The sequence below is a fragment of the Manis javanica genome, chromosome 2 (assembly GCF_040802235.1).
Source record: "Manis javanica isolate MJ-LG chromosome 2, MJ_LKY, whole genome shotgun sequence".
Lineage (NCBI taxonomy): Eukaryota > Metazoa > Chordata > Mammalia > Pholidota > Manidae > Manis > Manis javanica.
Genome location: NC_133157.1, coordinates 170,855,377 through 170,878,200, shown reverse-complemented (window position 1 = coordinate 170,878,200; position 22,824 = coordinate 170,855,377). Strand labels below are relative to the sequence as shown.

Genomic DNA, 22,824 nt, shown 5'->3' with positions numbered 1-22,824 from the left:
AGATAAGGAATAAGAGATCAAGTTCAAACCATTGATAATGCTTTGCCAATTTTAGGAGTCAAGCCCGTCTAATTCTAATTTAGCCAAACACTCATAAAAGCCATTTGCACATTTTTAAACCATCCACAAAGTATTTGAGACCTTTTCTGGCTCAACAGCATTTCACTTTTGCTTGTGAAGTGAGAATTAAAGAGAACTCACACTCTGTTACTGGGATGTATGGATATTCAGCTTTGAGTTTTAGAAGTTGACACTTTATTTTTTGTATTTTCTCTTGTGGATATATATTCACAGCCACTCTTTCCCTGCCAGTAATCTGGTTGCCCAGGAAAGGCTGCAGGAGCAAAAAGAGACTGCAATTGCTACCCAGACTCAGAAACAACTTACTTTCAAATGGAGATTTGTAAGCACGTTAGTGCTTGGGTTTCTGTCCCTTTCAGAATGACAGGATGCATTCATACAGGGGTAGGTGTGACATATCCCTTTCCTCCTCACACTCCACTTACAAACCACAGAGAACATTCCTAGGTTGCTTTCTGAGTGGGGCCCCCTGACTAGGTAGCTGAAATGTAAGCCTCTGTCTGTCAAAGGGAGACATGGGTACTGGAAATATTAAGCTTCTGAAAGTGAGTGTGTATTATCCTTGACATTATAAAAGGAGACAAAAAGTAAATAATCTCAACAAATTGGTGAGCATTTCTTAGCCAACAGAGCAGGACATGTCCAGAATGTTTTTCTTCCATATTGATTTTTGATATTAGCATTAGCTGAAATTGGCTTCTACTGCTGTCGTTTCTATTGCTGAGGGTCTTGGGGACATTTTGAGCCACCTGTCAAGGTCCCCCTTTCCCATGATGTGCTAGAGTTGCCATCAATGATGACAAAAGAACCTGTGTGGGTCAAGTGGTAAGGAAATCACCAGAGAGATTTTGTTGACGTCATCTTACTTGGCCTATGTTCTGAAAGTTTGTTGATCATTGAAGTTCCTTACCATAGACTTTGCATTCTTGACTATCACCACCAATTGTGGTAATTTAAAATGGTGATACTACAGGTTATCCTGCGATATTCTTAAGGAGTCTTGGAATTACTTTCAGGGACAATCTTGACTCCCCTGTTCATCTCTGTGGAGGGGAAAGTTGCTACGAAAGGCCTAACAGCCATAAAACCACATTTGGGACTGATACCTAGTCATCTTCCTGCATTGAGATGAGACCTGATATTTCCTGTATCTTACTGAGCCTTGGAGAGCTGCTCTAGGTGAATGAAAACCTGAACTTGTTCAGCTCTGGTAAAGAGTATCTTTGTTCTCTGGTTATCAGCTTTACTCACGTCAGAGAGGACAGGTCTGTGTACTTCACAAGCAGAAGCAAAACCATCATACAGTGATTCTCATTTTGAAATTATTTAGCATTAATTGGAGCTCAGCATGCTGGGAAACTCACTTTCTGGGGGAGAATTGTTATTATAGAGCACCATAGACACTGCATAATGGACATAGCACATTTCAAGCAGCAATTTATTCAAAGTTGCAATATTTTCTCTAGAGAATGGATTTGCTCTTCACCATTAGGACTAGGTCCAATATTTATGGAATTTTCACAAAAGATTAATTATGTTCCATTTACAAATAGCCTCTAATGGGAGACATTTTTATTATAAGTCTATTTTAATGAATTGTCTGTCTTTGTGAATCTAAGTCCTAGATTTCTTTTTGCTTCCTTCCCCCAGCCCGACACTTGAGCCTCCTGCTGCTTATCACACCTTTCCTGTTCCTTCTACCAAGACTCATGTGGTCGTTCCCCCAGTTGCCTGAGCTGGAAATCTTGGACACATCTGTGACTCTTACCCACCCATACAGTCCATTTTAATCACTCACCATATTGAAATGGTTCCTTGTATGCCTGCAGAATAAAAACCAAATTTCCTTAACCTGATAAGCAGGTAGATAGGGATCCTGACATCCTGGGCCACCAGTTATCCATTTTTTACCAAGTGAACCATCCTAGCTCCCATCATGAGATTCTCCTGCCTCTGTGCCTGTGCCCTGCACATGTTTTCTGGCTGGCATTGGCATGCCCTTGTTTCGTTTTGGCTGCTGAGTGAATGCCTGCTTGTTCAAAGCCATCTCAGTGTCACCCAGACTTTTCCCTCCCTTCTCTTTCTTAGGCAGAAGCAGTAACTCTCACTATTTTCTTATACCACTATATGTATACTTCAGTTATGTTCCTTATTTATATGTCCATCTAACTCATGTATAAGACAGTAACTATTTTGAAGCATCCCTATTTTTAAAAAGCTTTTGTGTCTTCTATGTATACCATGTTAATTTAGTACATGACAAACATTTAGCTCAGTGAAGGTTGTTTGGATAAATTAAAAATCCCATGAAAAGAAGTAACAAAGCAAAGTAATGCCTCAGTGGGTATTCCACGTACATCCTACTTTGTGGCTGATGATGGAGATAAAATGGACAAAGGAAAATCTGATAGCAGATCATTTATGTCCCCAGTAGAGTAAATAGATAGTAGGAACATAGCAGTTCAGGGCATGAGGCTAAATCACAGGCTATCTATGACCATAAAGATAATTTACTTGTATTTCATTGTGCTCTCTCCTTGCCCTGCAGCCTTGGCATTTCCTGTGACATTTGCCTAGAGGAGGGGTGACCATAGTAGACACACAGTAAATATGTCTTACATGAATAAATGAATGAACAAATGAAAAAATTCCCACTCTTTCATTTTACAGGTAACGAAACAGAAGATGCAAGGGGTAGGAAAGCAGAACCTACCCCTTTTCAAGCTGCTACCATATTTCCTCCTCTGAGCTAGGTGCTTTCACCTCAATTATTCACTTTTATCCTATCAAGAAAATTATATAACTATTATTTTCAATAAAGAACTTGAAGCTCAAAACCTGTGCTCTGTGACCACACAACAGGTCTTATGCTACATCTTTCCTTTGCCACCTGCTGGCAAGATATTGATGGACAGAAATCTAATTGATTATTGGTCTGGTGGGCAGGAATCCTTGCTTTTTATAATCTCTATTGTTTGGACGGTAGCTGATGAGTAAATATAGGGAGCTATGATCCAGCAGCAGTATCAGTAGACTTGAAGGCTGAAAACCAGAGTTCGGGTCCTAATCTTGTTACCATACTTCGGGCAAATCCTTTATTGTCTTGGAAACTTATTTTTCTCATCTATAAAGCAAGGCACATAACACTAATTATTGCATGGTTTTCTGTGGGGAATAGATGAATATTGGCTATGAAAACACACTTTACACAAAAGTGAGGTGTTACTAAGCTGATGTAAGAATGAGAAAACATGTACAGAAGGTCTTTCTCAGCTACCTGTTCACTCTTTTGTTCCCTTTGTTACTGTTTTGCAAATTTAAAACACCCTAGCCTTCACTTGTGAAAACAGATGAAAATAGGGTAAATAAGCATTTCCCCACTAATGTGATAAGTATACAATATATTAGATTTAAATGAACTTCTGTTTCTAATTCTTTTGCATTCCCAATTCAATGTAATTTAGTAACAGAGAAATAACAGTTTAAAAGATATTTGTTTCTTGTCATAAGCTTCTATTATAAGAAAATCAAAACACTCCATGAACAGAGAAAAATATGAAAATTATCATCATTGCACAGTGGTAACTCTGATGAGAGAAAAAAAAGCCATTGACAGCTTATTTTGTTTATAATTGAAAATACAACTTTTCAAATGTTCTGTATTAGCTGCAGCTCTAGGCATACATTTAAAAATGAATATGATAAAAAACAGTTTACATTTCTCAGGTTTATAAACATTGTCTTTTACCTCAAACAAGGTAAATTAAGTATCATTCACCTTTTGTTGATGAGCTCATCTCCAACCTTTAACATCAATACTCCTTTGTGATCAATTACTGACATTTGTAAAGCTCTTAATTCCCATTTTCAATGGGAATTTATTAAAATTAAATAAATTCACACAGTCAAAATAATAAGAGCAATTAAGACAAACTTTTGATATATCCTTTAAGATCTCTGGTGTTCATTCACTGAGAGCTGTGGGACATTAAGCATGAGCAGACCTAGATCTCATCTAGTCCTGGCCGTTTTCTTTTATAGTTTGGGAAATGAGGCTGTGAGTGGCTAAAGAGAGATAAGCCAATTTTCAGAGAACAGTGACAAAAAAACCAAAACAAACCCAGCTCCAAACTATCTTTTGATCATTCTTTTTACTGTTCTATATCAGAACATAATCAATTTTGGCATGTGTAACTCAATTATCCTTTATTCAAACGATATTAAGGAAAAAGGGGTTCTTGCTCAACACTTACATTATTACCTCTTTGGCTGTGACATTGATTGATGAAGATACATATTTGGGAGAGAACCAAATAAAGTGGGTGATAGGACATGTCAACAGCCTGGAACAAATGGCTAATTCTAACATAAGAGAATGTAGCAGTGAAAGATGCAAAGTTGGCACTTATAGTACAAAAACCAGTGGTAAGAGTACATGGAGTGGGACATACTGCTTAACAACTGTGATATAATGAGTCATAAGAAACACACATTTGGTCATTCATATAACCAAATATATATTTCCCAGGTACACTCATCTTCATCCATAGTTCCTGAAAACACTGCAACGTCTTAAAGGTAAAATGGGTGTTTTGTCATGTTAATGAGAACTTTTGGATGCCCATCCAAGGGCAGGGCTGGAGGCTGAATCAATCAATGGCCAATAATTTGGCCAATCATGACTATGCAATGAAGTCCTCAACCCAAGAGAAGAGCTTTCTCACTCTCTCTCTGCTCTGCTCTGCTGCTCTGCTCGGTTGGATCCTGCTTCTTGGTCTAAGAAAGCTTCTATGCCTGGGGAACCAGAACACCTGCACGTGACAAGCCAGGCCCCAAGCTCCATGAGGCCAAAAGCTCCTTTATTTGGGACTATGCCCTATGTCTCTCTTCATCTGGCTGTTAAGTTGTATCCTTCATGGTATCCTTTATTAAACTGGTATATATAAGTGTTTTCTTGAGTTCTGTGAGCCACTCCAGCAAGTTAATGTAACATAAGGGGGAGACTGTGGGAACCTCAGATCAGCAGCTGGTAGGTCAGAAACACAGGTGGCTTGAGACTGGTGTCTGGAGTCGGGGGGTAGAGGGCAGTCTTGTAGCGTGGAGCCCATAACCTGGGAATCTGGTGTTGTCTCCAGGCAGAGAGCATCAGAATTGAGTTCTCCAACACCCTGCTCGTGTTCAAGAATTGCTTTGTGTAAGTATGTGTGGGAAGACCCCCTCCCACATATTTACACACACTGGAATTGGTTCCAGGAACCTGAATGGAGTTATACTACTATTACTGTTGTGTGTAATACTGTTATTGTTATACATATACGTAGGGAAAAAATATACCATTGCATTTAGTGGCAGAGATATTACAACATCAGAACATGAGGTTATTTTCCCAAAGTGGCTGTTTTTACAGAACCAAAAGTTCCATGAATTTACTTGTCTTCTTCCCCAAATCAACCAACTTTTACTTACACTAATAGCATATACAGACCAACAAAGATGCTAAGTATCACCTACTCTAGTCACCTGGATTTGAGGTCATAGGTGTGAACAAATGATAAACTGGAGCAGGAAGAGGGAAAGACCAGAATGTTCAATTGACTCAGACCCAAGTATTTTAGTAAAGGTTAAAGAAACTGGATATGTCTCTGTGGAGAAGAGAAGAATTGAATTTTTGTTTTGGAGATATGGGGGGTGAAAGGAATGTGTACTTTCTAACAAAGGGGGCTGAAGTATCAGGTGAAAAGAATTCAGGGTATGCATCAGATAGCATGAGCTCAAATACTGGTGCCATCATTTACCAGTATTGTGACCTAGGGAAAATCTCTGAGAAATTGCACAGTATATTCTTGAATTGTATGATGAGAGTAGTATCTATATTACAGGATTGTTGTGAAAATTAAATTAAATTAAAAAACATGTAAACACCTACAGTATATGGTATGCAATAGTCAAAAATTCAATCTTCCCTCCACTTGCCAGGTAAAGTCATGAGATATTTTTTTATTAGAGGAATATCTAGTAGATGGGTTGTTTAAGCAGGAATGAGAAGGTTAGGTATCCAAGATTCCTACCCATGCCGTGTGACATACTTATATGTCAACCATGAGCATTTGGCTATACTTTGTGCCAGTAAGGATTGTTCTTCAAAATATTTGATTCCTTAAAGTTTATATTGCCTTTTAAAGTTGCAGGAAATTTTCACTACTACATACTTTAGAATAGTGCTTGCTTACTTACCTATAAAGTGCAGAAAGGGGCCGCTTGTTTCCAGGTTTTGGTCTGTATGGTTTGGGTTCTCCTGCCATGTTGATATCTGAAAGCATGAAATAATACAGCACTGACTTAAAAAGTATTAAACCATTTGGAAGAGTAAATTGTGCAGTCTTATTTTCCTTTTTGCCATTTTCCTATGCAAATGTTAAATGCCATTTATTCATTCAACAAGTATTTATTGAGCTCCTACTCTAAGCCCAACACTGAGACACATCATGTACCAAACAGGTTTGATCCATGTCCTGTGGAACTTACCTCTACTGGGATAATTAGTAACAAACATAATAAATAAGAAGAAATTTATAATATATTAGAGGGTGATAAGTACTATGAAAAAAGAAAATGTTGAACAAGGTAAGGGGAATCAGGGATGTTTCCTAAAAAGGAAGAGAGAGGAAGAGATTGATAAAGAGAAAGAGAGAAAATGAAATCATTCCAATTTTGATTTTTGCCAGGAATATCAGTTTGCATAGACAACTGCATGGAATAGAGCTTTGTTCATAAGAGGAATTATTAAATTTCCCATGGTAATATCCTTCCACCTAAGTAGAAAAGGACTGTAGAAGGGTGGCCTTGAAGGGACCATGCCAGCAGGGTAAATGGCATCTTAGCCCTGAATTTTGTGGTCAATCCAGAGAGGCTTCCTCAGGCTTCCTTCCCTGATTGTTCTGGAACTGTGTAAGTTATCCAGAGGTAGGATAAGAGGAAGATGGTCAATGTTCAACGTTCTGCTACTCTCATTAAGATAGAGACTTTAGAGTAAAATGCGGAGACACAGAAAATAAAGTTTATTTTTTAAATTCCTTAGTTTGCAAATAGATTCATGCCAAATACTAATAGTTAGAAATCTTGTGTTGTCTGAAAGAATGGATGTGGATTTAATCATTCTCAAGAAATCATTTTGAGATAGTCCAAAAACATCCCAGATGAATTTCTACTTGCTATGCAAAGGTACCCATAGAGGTATGCATATTCCAAGCAGGTGGACTCCATTATCTGAGTATTAGAATCATATTCTTGTTGATAAAACTAGGCAAGCACCACTGAAAAGTTTCTTGAAGAGTTTCTTGAAGAGTTTGGATTCACTGCACATCACACCTGTGTAGAGGATCTCTCCCAATCCCTTTCCAGGCATAGGGACAAAGTAGAGGGGACCAGTGGCTAGGAGATGACCCCCAAAACAGCTGACATCCACACAGAGGGAGGAGGGGTATTTGCATTATGTCATGTGGCATGATGAGCCTCTGTGTGGACAAACTACGGGGCTTACAGAATAGACTCTATATATATTTTGAGGTTTCAACATTTTAATTTAGCATGCAAAAAATAAAACTCACTACAAAATTGTCTTTCTAATATTAAACCTCAGATTCAAACAATTGAAAAACATCCTGCTGGGCTACTAACTATATCTTTTCACAGTAAATTACTTAAAAAATATATTAAACATTCAAAGATGTAATCAATTTCCTTTTATTTTTAAGCTAAATAAGCACTGTCAGTACACCATGACAGAAATAACTATAAAGTCACAGAACTGAAGAAAGTTAATGAGCTGAACCTGTTCTGACTCGAGGTAAATGAAATAAAGCAAATGGAGGCAGGGACTTTTCCAAAGCATCATCCTCAGAAATGTCCAATACATGTAAATATACTTATTTGGTCAATTCTTGTTAGTGTACTACTAAAGATGATAGGAACAGCATTCTATTATTTCTTGATTTTGATTCTTGGGAAGATCCCTCCATTTCTACACTCAAATGTACGTGACTTTCCCTCTTTACACTCCCTTTTTGCTTACATTGTTCCAGTGGCCCTGACCGCTGAGTGATTGTTCCCTCTGACAGTGGGCTTTGAAAAGGCAGTCATGGTTTCATTCAACTTATGCCCTGCAGCAACCCACCAAGCATTTATGTGGTGCTCAGTGAATCTATTGGTCAATTAAATTCATACACCAGAAGGCATATCCTTGCATGGATTGTAGTATGTTTAGACAAACAAAATTTCCCAGTATATATTCTAACATATTTACCTTAACAATGTGTGGAAGATGTTAATAGGTATGTTGCCAAACAAATAAATCATGGTAAAATAAGTTTAGAAAAATGCTATCCCTTTTTTGATTTTTCTAATGCATGTTAAAGGATAAAATTCTGGGAGAAATAAGCATTCAGTTGTGTTTAACTCACGTGTGTGTGTGTGTGTGTGTGTGTGTGTGTGTGCATACATGAACATAGAGTACTTTTTGAATGGCACACCTGTTAGCAACCAGTAAAACAGAGCAATCCTAGAGCACTGATGGATGAGACCCCTTGAAATATTTAGAAAAATATTTTATGTTCATTTCTTTGTCATGTATTCAGTTTGGAATATCCTCATTTGAAAAGTTAATCTTTTAAATTACATATTACTTACACTGCTACAATAAATGGATACTTGCTACTTGCCTTTCCCTCTACTAATCCCTGCTGGTAGCTGTCATTTCTAGAGAACCTGAAACAACCTTGATATCAAAGTGATATCTAACTTGTAGTTTAATAAGGCATCCACATTACCAATGTCATTTTTTAGATGAAGAAAGAATTAAAAGAAATATTTATCTAGAGGAATTAGCTAAAAGTAATACATTTTATTCTTGGGATTATTTTTTGTTTTGTTTCCTTCCCCTGGTTGAGATAAAAGTTTAAATAATTCAGCCATGGCATATAGACTGCCAGGAATGTCATTCAGAGTCCTTTATTGTTCACATTTAGGAGGTTTAGGAATTCATTACTGTTCCATTGAATAAAAATTCAGGAGATAAAGAAAATGGTCTGTTAGTTTGACAACTGAATGCATAAAACCATACATTACCCGAGTATAAGCACCATACTCTGTTTAAAATGTGTTTTTGTGGTTATTATTAGCTTAGGTCCCCAGAACAATCCTGTGAAATAAGCAGAGCAGGAATCATTATTCTCATGTCACGTATGCAGATGTTTGAGATAGTGAACAACTAGATGGCTTTCATCACAATACCATGAGCTCAGCTCACTACAACCATCTTTGTCCTGGAGCATGGCCCATGTGCCAGGCACTGAACTGGTAGGAGAAGGGGTGCCCTGACCCTGCCCTGCAAGAGACGACTGTCTGGGAGTCAGCAGCAGCCTTGAACTGGAGTTGCACCAGGCTCAGTCTATAACTTCCCCAGTATCTCACTGCTCTTTACCAGATTTTAGATGTCTCATTTTCTGCACCACTCAGACCCACTTTGGCTGTGCAAAGCAACATGTAACATAATATATTCATGGAGGGGATACATAATTAAAGGAATGCCATAGGGAGATTTGTCTGGCACAATGGGGGAAACACATTTGACTCTCAGCTGAGCTGCCTGAGATTTCCTGGCCGGGTAGGTTCACAACCCTATGTGCTTTGATAGAGCTGCCCAGAAATGCTTTTATTCTGAGGAAAAAATGTACCAGACTTGCAAATGCAAGTATAGCCCACCATGTGCTCTAAAATATGAATTTTTGGAAGCATTTTAAGCCTACAATTGAGAGTACAGCCAATTTTGTACAAACATAAATGGTTTTCACAATGAGATATCACTTCACACCACTTAGAATGGCCACTATCCAAAAGACAAGAAATAACAAGTGCTGGCAAGGATGTGGAGAAAAGGGAACCCTCCTACACTGTTGGTGGGAATGAAAATTGTTGCAGCCACCATGAAAGCAGTATGGAGGCTCCTCACAAAAATAAAAATAAAAATACCATACAACCCAGTAATTTCACTTAAAAGAAGTGACCAGAAGAAAACAAAATTCCTGATTTGAAAAGACATATGCACCCCTATGTTTATTGCCACATTATTTACAATAGCCAAGTTATGGAAGCAACCATACTGCCCATCAGTAGATGAATGGATAAAGAAGATGTGGAACATACAATGGAATATTATTCAGCCTTAAAAATAAGAGAAATCCTGCCATTTGCAACATGGATGGACTTAGAGGGCATTATGCTCAGTGAAATAAACCAGGCAGCGAAAGACAAATACCATATGACTTCACTTGTTTGTGGAATCTAAAAACAAAACAAAACCAAATAAACAAAATAGCAGTTTACTCATAGACACTGAGAAGTGACTGGTGATTACCATGGGGAGGGATTGGGAAGGTGAGGGGGATAAAGGGGCACAAAAATTCTCAATCATGATATAAGCTGGTTGCAGGGATAGTGGTCCAGAATGGAAAATACAGCCAATGATTCTGTAACATCTCCCTATGCTGATAGATTGTGACTGTCCTAGTTAGGGTAAGGATTTAATAATGTAGGTAACTGTTGAACCACTGTGCTGAAACCAATGTACGATTGTATATCAATGGTACTTCGGTAAAAAAAGGAAAGTAAATGGCTTTCTCATTTAGTTGTTTTTCCCTTCACAGAATCAAAGGTAGCTTGAACACGTATAATATGTCCTTAATAGTATGTTAAAATATTCACTGTTATGGGAAAAGAAACTGTAGCCTAATTTTACTGGGCAGTCACTGAATTGTGACCATTTTAATGTGCCTTTGGATCTGGTTTCATAAATTAGTTCTGACACAGCACTATGGCACATTGGCCTCTGGTTATTAGAATGCTAATGCAAAGATCACTGGTTGGCCAGGTTCCCATTTGTTACCAGAAAATACTCTGCTTTCAGGCTCTGTCTGCAAGGACAAATAAAAGTGGAAACTTGAACTTACTACTAATTTCCTGATTAGTCTGATCATTGTTTATGACTTAGATTCAAACTGCTTTTTCTCCAACAGAAACTGAAGTAAAAAATGCAGGCATGTATACTTGGATACACTTTTTATTAACTGTCTATTGTGTTCAATGGTTATAGTAAGAAGAAAATAAAAATGCCACAGACCATTTGTTGTCACTGATCAAATAATAATCGAACATACAGAATGTGCCAGGTACTTGGCTAAGTATTGGATAAATGGATATAAACGTTGCTTGGGTTCTCCAGGATGATCACAGAGACAGACAAATGTGCAGGGAACTGTCGCAAATGCGATAAACACCTCAATAAAGATATAGACTCCGTGATCTGGGGACGTGTTGCTCCATCCTGTATCACTAAGAATGCCCTTAAGCCCCCATTCTTGGTATATTTCTTCACAGGAAGGTGGTTTCTTCCCAAGAAAGGGTTAGAATGTTAATGGTTCACAGACCCACATACACCAGGAAACTGCAAAATCCTCAGCTCTATCTGTTGAGCTATGGAGACCTGTTTCTGTTCTTTAGTTTTGCCATCAAAATTCCCATTAGCTAATTGTTAAAAGACCTTTCATTTTCCTTGAAGCATAAGTGGCCATGAAACCTGATGAAACTTCATTGCTTTGGTGCGTGTTTAATCAATGTCTAGCTTCAAGTTATTTAGCAGAGAACATAAGCACATTTTCACATGGTACAAAGCACACATTAAATGATAATAATTATCAGATTTAAATTTACTTAATTCCTAAAACTTTCAACTTGTAACATTTTTTTCCTATCACTTTATCTCTTGGATAAAGTTTTTGAAGAATGCTTTTCTATATCCCAGGAACATCTCTACAAATATTTACCAAGGTAAAAATGAAAGACCACGTGTTTTATTAAGAGATAAGGCCTCCAGAAAACAGATGAGTCAAATATAAAAGTTGGATTAATGTTCACCAGCATCACTATGAATATGTTTAGGACATTGCTTCACAATTTTACAAATACATTTAATGATCTATCGACTTGAAATGGAGACACCATTCTGATAATTAATATGAAAAAGAATCTTAGCTATACGTTCCTTATTAATGCACAGACTTGACACTATGAATTTCTTTGCATCCCAAGAGTTTATTGAGTTTCATACCTGGGGACAAAATATTCATTAAGGAACATAAAATTCAACCAACAGAGTCTGGATTTTCAGTTTCCTTGAGAACTCTCAGACATTCGTAAGTGAAGTAAAGTGAAGAAAAAAAACCCCTAGATTTGAGTATTGCTTTTATCTGTTCCCTTTTTGTTCTAATTTCTCTCTTCTCATGTGTAGATACAGACTTACGTCCTCAGGTCCTTTTTGTGGGGACTTTATATTCTGTGTTTAAAACATCAAAGCTACTTGCTAGGCATTTTACAATTCATAACTGTGATGAATTTCTAAAGCTAATCTTAGGTAGCTAAATGTATTTTATGTGGACAGTGCTATGTGACTCTGATGCTCAAAGTCTGGTTGGCAAATAAGTAGTACCTGTATCATGTAGGAACGTGTTAGGAATTCAGAACCCAGGTTCCAACCCAGAGCTAATGAATGAGAATCTGCATTTATAACAAGACACTGAGGTGACTGTTATGCACATTCAAGTTTGAGAAGCATTGGCATATAACACATGTAGCTTAAATCCCTTCCTTCAATTATCTTTTAGGATTTTTAAAAACTGTTTTGAAAAGAAAGTATTAAGAATGATGAGGAGAAAGCAAGGCTTTTAAGGAAGAAACTTGAACAATGTTTTTCTAAAGGCATAGAATGGATAATGCTATCTTTACATCACCTTTGATGGTTTTAATAGTTGCTAGCATTTGTTTATCATTTAAAAGTCGGTTACATTTTCACACACATTAAAAAGTAATTTTCATAATAATCTTGTGCTGTGGGTCATATTGTCAATTCCCATTTATACAAGTTGAAGTTGAGAAAGTGTAAGTTATTTGCACAAGAGAACAGAGCTAGTAACTAGTGGTGCCAACACTCTGAGTTTAGGATTCTCACTCCAAATATCATGGGTTATAGATGAAGTTTCACTTTGAATTAAAAATAAATCTATTTCTTTTGGCAAGGTTTGTACAATTTATTGTCAAATTAGCAAAATATTTCAGTATTTCAGTTGTCAAAAAGGTTAATTTTTCTTAGTTTCCATGAGAATATATGAAGTGGAAAATCATTAAATTAAATCTCATTGTTAAAATTCCATGAGAAAGCAAAACTTTGAAGAGCTCTTTGAGAATGAAAGCCTGAAAGAGCAAGAAATCAAGGAAACACAAAGGAACCAATATCCTTCACCAAAAACAGGAAAGAAATGGGTTATCTGATATTTGAGAACAAAACCAAGCTAAGATAAAGAATACACAAGATTTAATCAAAGATTCTTTTAGATGTTGGTAAACAAAAATATTTAAAGGATTTTAAAAGTTATTCTACCTGTAGCACACCCTCTCTCCATCCAGCCACGTGGCCTCTCCTGCCCTTACACCTCACATCCTGCTGGCCTCCTCTGTGCTCTCCCCCTCCAACTATCCGGGTCTCCTTGCTGTTTCTCAGGCCTGTAAAGTGACCCCTGCCCTTTGCTTTAGCTGCTTCCTCTCTCCCAGCTTTCTCCCCATAGATAATCCCATGGCTAACTCCCCCAATCTCTTCAAAAAAATCTTTGCTCAAATGTCACCTTCTCACTTAATGTTGCAACATTTCATTTCCCTACTTTCCTCACAATTAATCCCCATTACCCTGCTTTAATTTTTGTTTTCAGAAGGATTTATCACTTCTTAATACATGACACAATTATTCTATTTATTACATCGATTGTTTATAACTAGATGACCCCACCCTGTCATGCTAAAATGTTGGCTCTGTGAGGCCAGGGATCTTTGTCCTGTTCACAAACATATTCAAAGTACCTTAAATAGTTGGCTAATAGATGGAACTTAATAAGCTTAGTTTGTTGAAAATAGATGATTTAATCGATGAATTAGTGACTGTATTACCTCATCTACTATAACTCAACATGGCTGTCACAGGTTAAAAAGTAGAGTCATGAACAGGGTTAGATTTAGGGTGACCGTATGACTTAGTATTAAAATGGGTCATTTTTGAGTATGAATAGGGCATTAGAATTGTTAAAATCATATAATTAAAAAATTTATTTGATAAAATTGTTTCATGATATCACTGGTTCTATAAAGAGTAATAACAATTCTTTTAAAAATTCTTTAATAAATCTGTTTATAAATAAAGCAAAATTTAAATAAATTTATGTTGATTATCTGAATAATAAAAGTAACATAAACTGATTAATTTTCCACTGTGTTTTGATCAATTTGACTTGTCATCTCATATACTATGTCATTTATTTTTTTCTGTAAAATTTATTGTCATCTTATTTTAATTTTTTCTAATGATTTCTCAAATAATCTTCAAAGTTGTATTTTACCATAAATTGTTTTGATATTTTTGACACTTTCAAATGATTCTTCCTTGTAAATATAATATTTTTCATTGAGAAAACAGTACTATAGATGCTGGGGAAGATAAGCTCAGAGTTCATTATAACTGAAAAATATTTTTAATTCTATTTTTTATATTGATAGTGTAAATATAACAGTGCAATTATTCCCTAGGTCCTGTCTTTTCACTTTCATTCAGAATACTTTCCTTGACATGATAAAAGTTGTCAGAAATTTCTTAATATTCTTTTGAATGTCTCAGCAAATAGACACCATACAACCAGAGTTACTCTCAATTTCATTTCATTCTGGTACAGAATATAACTACCTAATTATAAAAGGAGCTCCACCAAAAGATTCTTCCCCAAGTTGAGACATTTCAGAGCATTATAACAGAAAAACCAAAATTAAATCTTGCATAGTTAGAATTCTCATTGTGTAATTTATTTACTCCATTCATTGCTTCTGTAGGAATCAATTTATCTTTTCACTTATGAGATTTGCTTTTAATAATTGAAATTCTTTAAAAACTGCAAAGCCTGAATTTTGCTAAACCTTTTGATTAGATATTTCCAGCTAACTTTGAGCAAGATGAATAAAAATTTAGAGGACTTACAGGCAGTTCTTTAAAAGCTTAAATATTTCTAAAATTCAATTGATCAGAAGCAAAGAGATTCTGAAATAACATGCTGTTTCTTTTTAGTTCAAAATCAGATTCATCACCAAAATTTATATAGTTCTATTTTCTGATCATATAATCATAAAAATATTTATAAAATGTGACATTTACAGCTCACTTTGTATAAATTAGAATATCACAGCAATTATGAATTATTTATATATCATAACCAATTCCAAGTCCATTTCTGCTCCATAGATTTCCTAATTTACTAAGAACATTATTATTACCACCATGCTGTGTTCCACCCAAATTTATATGCATATAATCACTGCAAAAATCATGTGATTTTATTTTCAATGCTGAATTTTCAAACTAAATTTACAATGCTCTTCACAAATAATGTCATCAATTTCACAGTTTTCATTTAATATGGGTTTTAATATAAACATCTAAAGTCACATAGATAAATTAGCTATGGCCTCTTAAAAATGTATGAATAAAAAAACTAATCATTGTTGTTCAAAGGCTTTCAGAATAACTAGTAAGGCTAGAAATTGCCCATACAATAGAAAGCCAGGACAGTATGTGATTCCTCAAAAGGAATTGTTTTTAAAATTGTTTTATTTATTTATTTTCAATTGACATATAGTTGTCACATAATATTTTACTAATTTCAAGTGTATAACATAATGATTTGATGCACGCACATACTGAGACATGATCATCACAATAAATCTAGTGAACACCCATCACCACACATAGTTGCAACTTTTCTCCTTGCAGTGAGAACTTTTAAGATCTCTTCTCTTAGCACCTTTAAAATGCACAATAGAGTATTAGTAACTATAGAAACCATGCTGTCCCTTACATTCCATGACTTATTTATTTTATAATTGGAAGTTTGTACCTTTTGGCCACCTTCACCAATTTCACCTACCCCTCCATCCTGCCTGCCCACTGGCAGACACAATCTGTTCTCTGTATCTATGGGCTTGAGTCTTTGCTTTGTTTTGTTTTTTAAGATTCCATATATAAGTGAAATCATATTGTACTTTTCTCTTTCTGCCTGACATTTCACGTGGCATAATGCCATCAGGGTCTGTCCACATTGCCACAAGTGGCAGGATTCCCTTCCTTTTTATGGGTGAATAGTTTTCCATTATATAGATATCCCACATTTTCTTTTTCTTCTTCTCCTGGACATTTGGGTTGTTTCCATATTTTGGTTATTATAAAAATGCTGTTATGAAGATGGGGGTGTGGATATCTTTATGAGTTAATGGTTTGTTTCCTTCATACCAATACCCAGAACAAGAATTTCTGGATCAAATGGTAATTCTGTTTTCCATTTTTTCCCTCAAAAGGAATTCTTGAAGTCTAGGTTAAGGACCTATGTCAAGGGCTCTGAAGTACAAATCATTGGTAGAGGGTCTAGAATATGACTTTAAACATTGCTTATTAGAGATTTATGGGCATTAAAGGAAAATGTTAATACCACAGATATATAGTGGGGTTAAAAGAAGCCATTTTATAAAAATGTACTAGGCAGAGAAGACTAAATAACTAATAAATTTCTGCATTATATACTACTCTGCACAATAACCATGCAATATTATTTTACAGGTATCAAAACCTTAGACAAGAGAGAGATGAGTAGCTTGCATAAGGCCACTCAGCTAGTATTCTGGCAGAACTCACATTCAAACTAGATTCTTTCTGACTCAGAGGTACATTCCTCAAACTATACCCGATTACCTGTTCCTGTTTTTGGGTAGAAATTTTATCCTATTGTTCTTGACAAGCACAAATGAGAAAAAGAAAAAGATAGGGATGTTTGTCTTCATAGGATACTGAATGACTATGGCAGGCAGTTTGATACTTGGTTTAGGACTTATTAGATTTTGATAAATATTCTGAGGGACTGGATCCTGTGTAGATTTGGAAGGAGATAGATTCTAGGGGCATTATTTGATTGATCCCTGTGGTAGTTTAAAAAATACATCCACAAATTCCTTTATACACATAGTAGGCAGAATACTAGTTCCTTGAAGACATGCATAATTCCCAGAACCCATGAATATGTAACATTACATAGCAAAGGGGAATTAAGCTGATTTTAAAATATGGTAATTATCCAAGATTATCTGGTGGCCCTGATACAATCACGATGATCTTTAAGTGTGGGACAGGTAGGAAGAAGAGAAGGTCAGAAAGAGGCAATGTGAGAAGGACAACCCACCATTGTTTTTGGCTTTGGATGTAGGAGAAGGGGGCCTTGAGCAGATGCATCGCTAGAAAGCACAAGGAAATAAATCCCTCCCAAGAGCCTCCTGAAAGGAGTATCACCCAGCCAACACCTTTACTTTTGCCCAGTAAGACCCGTGCTGGACTTATGAACTACACAACTGTACGATAATAAATTTGTATTATTTTAGTCCAGAAAATGTATGGTAATGTGTTATAGCAGCAATAGAAAACAAATGCAATATCCTTTCCTTCAATAAGCAGAATGTAATTCACCCCTGCTTGAGTGTGGGCTTGACTTACTTCTAACTAACAAACGTAACAGAAAATGGTATCATTTCCTAGAATAGGTTGTAAAAAAAGACTCTCTCTTCCATGTTGGGCTCACTCTCACTGTCTCTCGGATTTCCCTCTCAGAATGAGGGAGCTGGTCGCCCTGTGATCAGGCACTCTGTGGAGAGGCCCCGTGGTGAATGATCGTGCCCTGCCGGTAACCCCACGGGTGAACTTGGAAGAATGCTTCAGATGGTTGCAGCACCAAAGAACATCTTGATGGCGGGCTGGTGAGAGACTCTAAACCAGAACCACCCAGGCAAGCTACTCGCAGATTCCCGATCACAGAAATGGTAAAAGCATAAGTATGTGTTATTTCAGGCTACGAGGCTGTGGGGTAACTCATTATGTAGTGATAGATAACTAGTTACTCTTAAGTTTTTGTATTGACCTGCCAAAAGAGAGAAAATAACCAGAAAAAGAAAGAAATTGCTAATGAGTATTGCTTCTCTTCTCAAAATACTCTAATGTGAATGTGCATATTTCATTGGAAAGTTATGAGAAAATCATCCAATATTTTTAGCACACCAATGTGCACATTTAAAAGCTGACATTTCTATAAATATAATTAAGTCAGCTTTTATTCAGATTTTAAGTGGAATTAAAACTTCAGTGTTGGGAGCAAAATTTCTCAAAACACATAATTTCACTAAAAATACACTCATCCAGTTTTACACATATTTTAATGGATCAGACCTGTCAAAACTACTGTGAGATCAACAAAGGCAATTAACCTCTAATTTTTCTTCTGTTCTTTTTCCTCTTATATTTTGCTTTTCCCTTGAAGTCTGTACTTAATGGAACAAAGCATGCCATAAACTGAGATTAATTAATGGGTTTTCTATTTTCCTATACAGAAATAGTCTCCGCACTGCAATATAGAAAGTTTAATGACTTCTACCTAAAATATATATCTATATGTATTATTTACATAATATAACCATTAATTAAAGAAAATAACCATTCATTTTATGATGTTTTTATGCTTAATTCCAAACTGAATATAATTATTAAAATAAAGCACTATTTTTTCCCTTTATGAGTGTAATTTATTTCAGCTAACCAAATAAATTTATACTAGCCACATTATACTTATATGTGACAAGTAGCTAAGTTCTCTTCTCATCCCTTTTTAAAAATTTTACTAATGTTCAGATCACAAGCACAATGTTCATAACTTTTAAAAAATGAAAGTGTTAATCAAATCCATTTTCCTGCATTGTTAAAATACAATTCTTCAAATTTAGTTTAAATGTTGACTAGTAAACAAATCATCTTCATGTATGAATATGAAGGCGATACACAAACTGCACACTGAGAATTTTTTTCCATGAAGTTGAATGAATTTCCCTATCTAACATTGCAGTAGGGAAAATTGTACTTTTCTACTGATCAGTGTTGTCTATTATTTTCTCTGTGAAACTAGAACTATGTTTACCTTTTGAAACTAACTCCTAAGGAAATTTCTAGTGGGTAGTATTATGTATTTTTATTTCTAATAGTCTCTACTGCAACAGTGATTTGATATCACATCTGATCTGAGTTGAACAGCATATAGTTCAATATTCATGGCAAAAATATTTTGAAATTCTATTCACATTCAGCAATAGCACATCAAGTCCATGTTTCTGCACTGAGGATATGGAGAATATGGAATCGTACTTCTCCGAAGCACTTATCCTCTCTAATTTAAATTTTCCTTGTTGGTGTTCTTCAATCCATATGTCAATGCTGCTTAATTAAGATGGGGACAAGATACAACATCACAGGAAATTTCAAATAAGAATGGTTGAGTTCCCACTCATTGTTTCTAAATCAAGTAAGAAATTGGTAAAAAAGAAAAATAAGTTTTTGTACATTTTAAAAAGAGAACAGTAATGGTGATTTTATTCACAGAGTAATCAAAATATGCTTCCGTTATGTAAAGGACAATATGTTCATCTACAAATCAATTAGTTCTGCTAACCAAAAAATAGAACAGCCTTTTATAATGTCTGCTTCACATTCGAAGCTTAGATAATAAATCGTGACAAGAAAACGTCATCAGCAGTATGAATATTAAACTGTGAATATAATTAATTATGCACAACTGCTTCTCTCCTCAAAGTGGGGCTCCAGGATCAGCCAGTGATGTTGTATAAATTATTACGTTAGTAGTCTACATGCTGGGAAGATAGGCCTGTGTTAGTAGTGGGTTCCTAAATATGTACATAAATAAAATGGTATTAAGCCATTGTTATTTATTCTTAGAAAGGTGAGAATTCCAAGCTGGCAAAGCAAACATTTTTCAATTGTAGGTATGATTTGTGACTAGGATTTAGTTGTCATTAGAATGTTTTACCATGTTTTAGCTTCTATCTATGGGAAAAGATAGGGTACCCTCACCAAGGGATTTTACTGTAATGATTTTACTAAAGTCGTCTGGGTAGTTTTGTGTGCTGATCCCTCAATCTTTTCTTTACATTTTGAGTCCCCTCTGTCAATAAATTTTTATCTTCTTATCTCAAAGTTATCTTATTTTCCTTACACTGTTTTTTTCCTTCTTGATATTAGGTATCTGAAAACATTTTATCACTACATATTTCAAATATCCTTACCGGTTTTTTTGGGTGGACTGTAGATCCCATAGGAGTAGTGAAATCCATGGTTATATTGGTTCAGATAATGTATATCCCTTATACTTTATGGGTATATTACTAATCTTAAAAATTCAGAAAAATGTGGGCTTTCTCTATTTGTTCATGGCAATAAATTATAACAAATTTTCTGTAAACCTTTCTGGAAAAACTCAGCATAATCAAAGCTCACATGATTTAAAAGTCTGTCTTCAATACTTTTAGCTTAATGGCATTGTCAATTTTTTTTATAGTATGTCATATTTTAACTTTTTTATAATGGTTATCAAAGTCACAAAACATTTGCACTGAAGAATGATAAAAATAATTGGATTACAAATTAGTCACAATATAGAACTAGAATCTTCTTGGATTTCTATTGTGGTCATGTAATTCTATTATTACCTTTGTATTAATATTTAAAATATGTGGAATTCAATATCATATAACAACATAAGATTAATAGATTATTGCCTGTTTCTTAAAGAGGCAATTTATACAGATGCATTTCTCACACACGTACTCAGTAATTCAACCATGCTGCAAAATTCACTAATTAAATAAAAATAATGGTTTGCCAGTTCTATTTAGAAAACACTTTAACATTTTAGGTGATGTCACAAAACTGAATTCAAGTTCAATTTATGGTTAGTGTTTGTTAGACATGGGTGCAAGGCAATACAGTGAATATGAAAGGAGGGGACTATTGAGATATAAAGTACCTGCTATACATCAGTGTTCTTGATGCCTTGAGAAGGTGCTTCTGCTGATGGCATGTTAGCATGTGCATAGCTGTGGCAGAAAAGACTGGTATGGGGTCAGCAATGATTTTCATATCATGTCTATACAAAGACACTGCTACTTGGTTTGGGAGACACAGCACCTGTTTGTAGGAGCTCTAACTGCTTCTTTTGATCTATCCTGTCTCTGGTAGCTTTATGGCATACTAAAATAGTTTTGCCATGTTACAAGAGCCCCTTCAAAGTGCACATCTGCACTCTCCCTATATCTTGGCACCTGAACCTCAATGTTCCCTGTGCCTGAGCAGCAATATATTCATTGCTGGTCTTAGCAGTGGGCTCAGGAGCCAGACTGTTTGGAATCAAATCATAGCTCCAGTACTCTCTAGACTGGAAACCTGGGCAAATTACCTAACCTCATCCATTAAAAAAAAAAAAGTTGTACTACCTTATAGTGCTGTGGAAAGTAATTAAATGAATTAATAATTATAAACATTTGGAGAGAGCCTGGCATGTAATGTACTCACTGGTTAGCTGTTATTATTTTAATTCTCCCCTCTTTCCCTGCCTCTTCCCCTTTTTCTCCCCTTCCCCTCCTTCTCTTTCTTCTTCTCCTTCCTATTGTCATCCACCTCCTGGGTTGGCCACTCATCACTACTTTTTTCTCATCTCTCTGCCCCTCATTCAATATAAGAGGTGTTGTGAGGGGGAGAGTGCAGTACTTGTGAATTATTCTCTTCTTTCATCTTCACGGTGTGAAGGGGAACAGTGGTACCCAGGTGGAGTGCATCCCTGAAGCCAAAGGCAGGAGATCCCAAGAAAATCACTCAGAAAGTGAAGATCTCAATGTGAAAGGAAGACTGATAGTCAGCTTTACCACTGGAAGTCTACTTAGTAATCACTCAGCTTTTTTGATCTTCCTGGTGCAACCTGCAAAGGATAAAGGGAACTAGGGAGAAGGTATGGTGGCATGGCTGAGTGGAGAGGTGCATGGCAGGCCCCTCTTTGAATTCGTAATTCTAATCCAGATTCTGGTTGGGTCCATCTACAAGTGCGAGTTATCCACGAAGGGTAGTTGAGAGTTGCAGTCATAGGCTTTTGCCTCTTTATGGAGGCAGAAGGTGCGTACATCAGAAAGTTCTGGAGTGACACCACAACTGGGCATCACCAAAGACCCGGTGTCACCAGAAACCTGACTCCTTGTCAAGCGAGCCTGCTTAAGGCCATCATTCACATATCATGGTCACATAAACTTGGCTACAATGCAGAATGATGTGGCTGCAAAAACACAATGTTCCAAGGTCAGATATATAAGACAATATCTATAGTCCCCAGTCTCCTCTCCTCTTGACACAAGCAAAGTGCAGGGAAGAAAGAGAGGGCATGAGTGTAGGGGGACCACAGCCCCTCCTGCTGGTTGGAGTAGGGGGGCTGGTTGGTTACTTTCAACCCTGAGCAAAAGGGCAACACTCCAGGGGTAGAATCATAACAAGACAGAAGGTGCCCTTGTCCTCACAAAGCTGCCACATTAACACCAGGTAGTTTGTGTTCAGACTTTCACATGTGAAAGTAATTTCTATCTTATTAAAACCATGCATTTTGTTAGAGTTGCCTAATCTCTGTCTGATTAATATAGTATCAATGTATCATTTTTAAAATGATTCTTCTCTTTTACTATTTAACC

At 36.1% G+C, this 22,824-nt stretch overlaps 1 protein-coding gene across 19 annotated transcripts in view; it reads right to left on the bottom strand.

Annotated features, from left to right (window-relative positions):
- Positions 1 to 22,824, bottom strand: part of RALYL (RALY RNA binding protein like) — a 772,862-nt gene that overhangs the window by 235,233 nt on the left and 514,805 nt on the right. For all 19 annotated transcript variants that reach the window (XR_012128296.1, XM_073229774.1, XM_073229775.1 and 16 more), the window contains one exon: positions 6,316 to 6,391. Coding sequence is in view for 18 of the 19 variants with exons in the window: in XM_073229774.1 (XP_073085875.1) it covers positions 6,316 to 6,391 (76 nt within the window). In the remaining variant the exon portion in view is untranslated. The remainder of the gene's footprint in view (positions 1 to 6,315; positions 6,392 to 22,824) is intronic.